The 7,263-nt window shown below is 52.0% G+C and overlaps 1 protein-coding gene across 1 annotated transcript; it reads right to left on the bottom strand.

Annotated features, from left to right (window-relative positions):
* Positions 1 to 1,777: 1,777 nt before the first annotated feature.
* On the bottom strand, positions 1,778 to 5,575 carry MPZL2 (myelin protein zero-like 2). Its single transcript, XM_010008883.1, has 5 exons — positions 5,521 to 5,575; positions 3,865 to 4,031; positions 2,677 to 2,887; positions 2,278 to 2,422; positions 1,778 to 1,838 (listed from the first exon to the last, which is right to left on the bottom strand). The coding sequence occupies exons 1-5, from the start codon at positions 5,573 to 5,575 to the stop codon at positions 1,778 to 1,780; spliced, it is 639 nt and encodes a 212-aa protein (XP_010007185.1).
* Positions 5,576 to 7,263: the final 1,688 nt, after the last annotated feature.

The raw sequence follows: 7,263 nt of genomic DNA, 5'->3' as shown, positions 1-7,263 counted from the left end.
TCTCCCCTCTCCCCGCACCTCTCCCCTCACCCCGCACCGCCCCCCTCACCCCGCACCTCTCCCCGCACCGCCCCCTCACAACATCAATAAATCCGCTTTATTCACGGCCCAGCAGGTTGCAAACGAAACCACCCCCAGGGATAACTTGGCCGGCGCATCCCAGGTCAGAGCTATGAAGCCACCAAGACACTCTTGAAACAAACAGGCCGATGGTTGGGGTTGGGTTTAGGGCTGTAACAGGGACGCGGTTCCCAGGATTTGGGGCTTTGTTTGCCTCGGGTTAATTTCCAGGCACAGAGGGGATGTGCTGAGGACACCAAGCAGCAGGGAGAGGTGCTGGGGTGGGCACCTGGGCAATGAAGCACCTGGGGAAAGCCAGGTGGTGCTCATAGGATGGGTTGGGTTGGAAGGAACCTTAGAGACCATCCAGTTCCAACCCCCTGCATGGGCAGGGACACCTCCCAGCAGCCCAGGCTGCTCCAAGCCCCATCCAACCTGCCCTTCAACACTGCCAGGGATGGGGCAGCCACAGCTTCCCTGGGCTGCAGGGACACAGAGCCCAGGGGACAGGGAGCAGCGCTGGGACCCGCGGGCAGAGCAGGGGCGGGAGGAGCAGCAGAGCTGCCCAAGCACCACAGCAGAGCCCTCAGCCACCGCAGGGAAAGCCTCATGAAGCGGCAAGAGATCCACACGAAAAACACCCCCACTGGTGAGCGGTGCCCCGAGCAGCAACCCGCCCGCCTTCCCGAGCTGTAACACTTCCCATCCAAAGTAACACGGAGCTTTACAGTACATTGCAGCAACTCCTGCCCCTCGCGCCCCTCACGGGGCCTCGTTCCTCCTTTCCGTGGCGTCAAAGAGGAGTTTCAGGGAGGAAAAACAGGGCAACACACGTGCACCTGGTGACTTGTGAGGTGCAGGAGTGCCTGCTCACCCAGACACTGTGACAGCCCCTGTTCAGTCACTCTCTTGGTCATTTGTTCAAATCCTTTTGCATTTTTTCATCTTCAGAGCAGCTTTCTTCACCTTCTGCAGGTGTGAAGATTCAGGAGAGTTCCTTGTTCCTCCTGCTTTGCTTGAATGCAGGAAATGGACAACTTATGTTAATATCATCCTCTCTCCTTGCAAGAATTTCAGGTTGAGCAGGGATACCACACTTGTAGCATGAGGCATCTGCAATTCAGCTTTGTTCTAGCCTCCAAAATTACAAGCTTCCACCATCTGCTTTAGAAGTACCTAAGAAGAAGCAGTATAAGAAAAACAAAACAACAAACAAACACAAAAGAGATTCATTACTCAGGGTTACTACTGAGAAGAAAAACAGTTGAGAAATTGGCCTGGTAAAAATGATGCTGAAATGATTCAGCAAAGCCAGGAAATCTGGAAATAGTTTCAGTTTTCCTGTAGCAATTTTGTAGCAATAAAGATTGAATTAATTTTAAAAAGCAGGTTCAAAACTGGTGAAATTAATTCATTCCTCCTCATCCCCAGAGCAGGCATGTCCTGGAAAATGATCCTCAGCACTAGGGTGGAGAAACCTCTGCCATGGTTAAGAAGGCAGGTCTGTCTCTACTGCCTGCTCAGTTCTCAGCCTCTCTGAAGGCTCCCTGAGAGCCAGGGGTGACTGTGATCTCAGTTCTTTCTGGTTATGGTTCCCATGGCCTGTTGGCCGGGAATAAAAATGAAATACCTCAGGAAAACTGTCCCAGAAAGTCTGCAGTACCAGATATTAATGAGCATGAACACCTACCTGCATGGTATATACCATCAAAGACCTCTAGTCTTCTAATGGACTGGCTTCCTCCTCTTCTACCTTTTGCAGATTCTCCTTTTCTTTTCTATTAGAGAAAAAGGAGGGGGGGAAAGAAGAAAAAAAGACAAATCACCAGCAGGTCTCCTGAGCAGCAGCTCTGGGCTGCACAGGGCACATGTACCGTGGGACAAGGAGCTCTGGGACAAGATAAGGACTGTGCTACATGCATGGAGACCATGGTTCATGGAGGCAAGAACAGTCTCCAGCTGCCAACTCCCAGCAGGAGAGCTGAGCCCTTCTCTGGGCCAGGAGCCACCGTGAAGGGCAAGAGCAAGAGGACACCAAAGCTTTTTCATCCTGGGTTCTGCTCTTGCTGTAAACAAGCAGCCAATTACTGCTAATTGTGCTGGGAGCTTTGCATTGTAGATGCTCAGCGTAGAGTCCAAGCCTGTGATTCAGAAGAGCTACAAAGGCACAGTGGGCAAGCTTTCCTAGGAGCCTTCCTCTCCCTCCTCTGCCCTTACAGCTCCGTGTCTGACTCCTCCATCCCCTTCTCCTGCGCTCTCTTGCGGCGCTGCCGGCACAGGATCACCACTGTCACCACGATGATCATCAGGACAGAAGCAGACCCAATGGCCACTGCCAGGAAGTGGATTTCTGAGAAGTGCACTGTGTGGAGAGAAACGGATCAGTGAGCAAGAGGGACACACAGGGGGCTCTTGGGATGAAGCCAGGAACCTGTATCCATGCCCATAACCTTTCCTCAGGCTCACTTTTTCCCTTGTATCCATTAACTATCCTCACGTTCTCCCTTTTTACAACCCCTTTTCTTCCATACACTTCTCCAGCTGTGGAGGAAGGGCTGCCAACACTTCACACTGGCCAAATCCACGTGGCCCCTGGTGGGGTTCTTGGCCTCTCACCTTTCTGCACGACTCGGAGCCGCACTTCACCCACTGCGCCGTAGAAATCTGGTCGGTTCATCACCTGGCAGGTGAAGGTCCCATTGTCAGTGGGCTGCAAGTTCCAGATCTTGATGGAAGCATCATTTCTCTCTATATTCCCATCCCAGGTGACTCGGTCTTTAAACCGCCCAGCGGGCAGCTCGTAGGGCTCCTTCAGGTAATAAAACACCTACAAGAAAGAGAAGAACCCGTCATTCCTGCTCCCTGGGCAGATTTTGGGGTGGAAGCAGCAGGTGGAGGTGGAGTGGCAGCAGCTGTGGTCTAAGCTGAGGAGAGCTGTGTTGGCCCAGTGGCCCTCAGATGAACTCTGAGGCCATTCCAAGTGCCTTTGCTGTGGCAAAGTTGGCCGAGTTCAGCTGCCTCTCAGTCACAGGGCAGCACCTATTGAGCTGCTTGCCCTGCCACCCTGGCCAGGGCAAAACCAGGTCAGGTGCAGGATGCCAGCTCAGACACAGGGCTCAGCTGAGCTGCGAGCACAGAACCACACCATCACAGAGTGGTGGGGGTTGGAAGAGACCTCAGAAGGTCATCCAGTCCAACCCCCCCTGCCAGAACAGGATCCCCTATAGTAGCTCACACTGGAATATGTCCAGGTAGGTTTGGAATGTCTCCAGAGAAGGAGACTCCACCACCTTTCTGGGCATCCTGTTCCAGTGCTCTGTCACCCTCACAGTGAAAAAGGTTTTCCTTGTGTTTACATGGAACCTCCTGTGCTCCAGCTCCTGATATTCACCCTTTACATATTTATGAGCACTAATGAGGTCACCCCTCATTCTCCTCCTCTCCATGCTAAAGAGACCCAGCTCCCTCAGCCTTTCCTCATCAGGGAGATGTTCCTCTCCCTTCATCATCTTGGTGACTCTGCACTGGACTCTTTCAAGCAGTTCCCTGTCCTTCTTGAAAAAGCAGGTGCAGTTTCATCAGGCCCCAGATATTCTAATTACCAAAAACTAAACAAAAAAATGTTTCTCTAGCCAGGGTGTGTAAACCAAAGTTCTTGCTCAGAGTAATCATTATGAGTAGCAGAAGGCCCAAGATGCACATCCTGTGCTTGCTCATACCCACAGCTGGAGTTCTTGCTGTCCTTGGGCTTTGGGAATGGTTTGTTTAGGCATCAGTAAAATGGAGCATAAAGGTCTCACTTACTGGCTCATGAGAGCTCAGGTCCTCAGGCTGAAAGTTCCAGGTGACAGACAGGTCTGGGCTGATGGGGCTGCTGCTGGAAAAGGTGCACTTCAGCCTCTGGTTGGTGCCATTCACAGCGTAGACCTCCTTGGCAGTGTGGATTTCCATGGCTGCTGCTGGCCACAGAGCTGCAGGGGGAAAGAAAACCAGCAAGTTAGCACCTCTCCTTATCTGCACCTTGTCTGTGCTGGGAACTGGTCTGATCTGTCCCTGTCAATGTTTGCCCTGATGGTCACAGCCACCTAGATGTAACTCCAGAGGGAGGTGACCCTGCCTGTGCAGCATCCAGGAGATGCCTGTGGATGCTCCCAGTTGATGTGCAAGGTTCCAAGGGAGGCTGCACTCATCTGAGCTGCTGGTAGAGCTGTCTCTGTAGCTCTGTGGCTGCACAGTTAAACACTTACTGATCTGGTAACTGATTAAGAGAGGGCCACTCAGAAGGGGTTCTCCATAGGGACAACAGACTTTGTTTTTTGGGGAAATGTCCCTCTCCAGGCACGAGCAAATTTGACATCTAGGAGGTGCAATGCTGTTGTAAATACTACCCCTCCTTAAACATACACTTGCTCCTGACTAGCACTGAAGATACCACACCACTTTTCACATGCTTGTCCTGGTCACATTTTCAAAAGTGTTCATGTTCACACTTGGATTTCTCCAGAAAAGCAGCTCTTCCCTTTCAAGCTGCTGAGCCCCAACAAAGAATTGCTATTTCCCCTGCTAGAACTTTCCCTTACACACTTGTCACTATCAGGCTGAGGGCCACGCACACCACAGGGAACTGTTCTTACAGATGTAAGAAGTGCCTGTTACAAGGTAGATCACTCAGCTGGACAACTCAACAAAGTATTCATAATTTCCTGTCACTTCAGGATGATGAGTTAATTCACCCCTGTGTGATTCAAGCAAAAAAAATGCAACCTTATCTGATGGGTGTTAAACACAGCTCTGTAACCAAGACAATCAATACGTTTCCTGTTGCTGAAAATAATTGATAACCAAAGACTTCCTTGCCAAATCATGGCCTTGTTCAAAGGGGGAAATATTTTAAAGGCCAAAACATTGGAGGTGACTTCACATGTGAGAAACCTCATTGGCAGAGATCACGTTTCTCATCCAAGGGTTCAGAGTCAAATAATTTCACTTTCAACTTCTTTGGAAGGACAGGTAAGAGTGTGAAATACGTGTTCCAAGGCATCTCTGAGCGTGTCTGTGCTGATGCCTGCGGGAAAGGAGGGCATGGTCAAGTCTGGAATCCTCCTGTGTGATCTGAACCCAGGGCTGCTTAACGATCCCTCATTATCTAGTAAGGAAGATAGTGAAAAGAAACATCTAGGAGTAAAGTCCAGGTTCCTGGCAGGAGAGGAAAAGATGTGTAAGAAGAGCTCAGAATGAGATGAGTGTTCTTCCCCTGGAACACACCTAAACCTGTTTGTCAAAGAAACTCGATCACTCCCGGGCACTCGCAGTGAACCCGGGACCCAAAGAATGGCAGCAATTGTCTGCAACAGGTATCTGAGACTCCATAAAGTCGCTGCCTTAACGAGGACAGTAATTAAGGGGTCAGAAGAGGGAAGTGCAGACGGAAGGAGGGCAGAGAACCCCGGGTTTCCTTACCTCGGAGCTGCACCCCAAGGAAGAGCGCAGCGCCCAGCCAGCTGGGCCCATCCATCGGGAAGGCAAATCCCTGCTCCACGGGATCAACAGTGCTGCTTTCAGGTTCCCGATCACCAGAGGAGAGGGAAGCTCCTCAAAGCCTTGCTGGCACCGTCGAGCAAACTCCTTTCTCCCAGCTGGGTCTGCAAGGCAACGCGGGCGTTCCCTGCGCGCCCAGCACTGCCCACTTCTGGGTGGAAAACAGGGAGATTTCTAAGGGAAGATTAATTTCTTCTGCCTCCCATATTCCTTTGCTCTTTTGTGTTGCAATCACCCCTCCTCCCGGCTTCCACTTGAAACCACTCCCCTCCTGTGGGACGTAATTTTCCTCCCAAAAGAAAATTCGCCTAAAGGTGTTTATAGGTGGCCTGAAGGAACGAGGCCACTTGCTTGGTAAAAACCTGCCAACAGCCCATCAAAAGCAACACAGAAGAGTCTGTCCCTTCCAACCCCAACCACCCTGTGAAGGTGCTAGAGAAACTCAGCTGCACACCAAACACTTTCCTGGTTCCCGGGGCAGTTGGCAGAGCCTGAGCTGGGCGGGAGCTCCTGCAAAACCAGCACCTTTGCATTCAGGGACTGTAAATCACTTCAACACCAGAACCTGCGAGGGGCCGTGCTTGTATCTGGTTCCTGCCCCACTTCCAAAGAGCCATCCCGGTTTTTGTTGTGACTTCGGCCGATTTTCCCCCGGGCAGGGACAGGGGCTGGGGGGCTGGGAAGGGCTCGTCCTGCTCAGAGCTGCTGTGCCAGCGCTGGGGTTGGGGCAGTTTGCATCACCTGGGCAGAGCACGTCAGAGGTGGCCAGGACAAGGTTTTGATGGGGAGAAGACAGCAGCATGACTTCTTGCTAACGAGCAGCCACGGAGACATCTCTCCTACCATCTACTGCTTGCAGCAGTTTCTGAGGAGAATAATGAATCTATTTTTAGCTTTTAAACTTCAAGTTACAAATTTAGCAATGTAAAAAGGCACCAGGATGGTCCACAGAACAGCACAGGGAACCCTGTCACTGCTAATTGCTCTGAGTTACCATGTATCTCTATATTCAGGGAATAACCTGGCTCTGTGTTAACCCTTCATCACCCCCATCTCCCCACATTTCCACTCGGTTACCGTTCCAAATCATCACTTCTGCTCCTCCACTACCACCAGGGGCACTTCACTAGGCTTGGAGCTTGGAGGGGAGGTTCTCTGGTTTGCAAACAGGATCCTTTTGGCTTTTCCAATGTTGTCCCAGGTACCCACACGCAGTGGATGCTCAGGGGGCCACTCCCTGCCACCCCCCACATCCTCAAGCAGCAGCTTCTTACCCACATCAGCCCGGGCAGAGTCCAGTAGGACAAGTGTGTTTCTTGCTGTCACTGCCCTCTGGCCACGGAGCAGCACTCCTGGCTCTCCCTTGGGACCAGCTGATCCCACGCACAGGGCTGGGAAGGGGGGTCTGTCCTGAAATTTCCCTGAGGGCTTTTACAAACCCTCAACATGTTGTTTCCAAAGGTGCTGACTCCACCTGCAGACAAGACCCTGTCCCGGGCTCCCTTACTACCAACCTACGTTCTCCGAGGCTTTTTTGAAGCAGACACAAGCAAAGGAAAGACCTGACAGCTCCAGAGAGCACCTCGGTGGGTGAGATGCGCTCCCTTGGAGCCCCGCGGACGGGGCAGCCGGCTGGAAGGGGCAGGAGCCCCATCTAGTGGCCCC

The sequence above is a fragment of the Chaetura pelagica genome, unplaced genomic scaffold (assembly GCF_000747805.2).
Source record: "Chaetura pelagica isolate M959 unplaced genomic scaffold, ChaPel_1.0 scaffold1222, whole genome shotgun sequence".
NCBI lineage: Eukaryota > Metazoa > Chordata > Aves > Apodiformes > Apodidae > Chaetura > Chaetura pelagica.
The sequence above is the reverse complement of the archived record's forward strand: the minus strand, read 5'-3'. Positions and strand labels throughout refer to the sequence as shown.

Excerpts from the sequence above, each read along its gene's own strand:
- MPZL2 (XM_010008883.1), bottom strand. The coding sequence starts at position 5,575 with ATGGATGGGCCCAGCTGGCTGGGCGCTGCGCTCTTCCTTGGGGTGCAG. Across the intron at positions 4,032-5,520 it reads CCTTGGGGTGCAGCTCCGAG|CTCTGTGGCCAGCAGCAGCC; the intron begins GTAAGGAAACCC and ends TTCCCCCTGCAG. Across the intron at positions 1,839-2,277 it reads GAGGAGTCAGACACGGAGCT|AAAAGAAAAGGAGAATCTGC; the intron begins GTAAGGGCAGAG and ends TTTCTCTAATAG.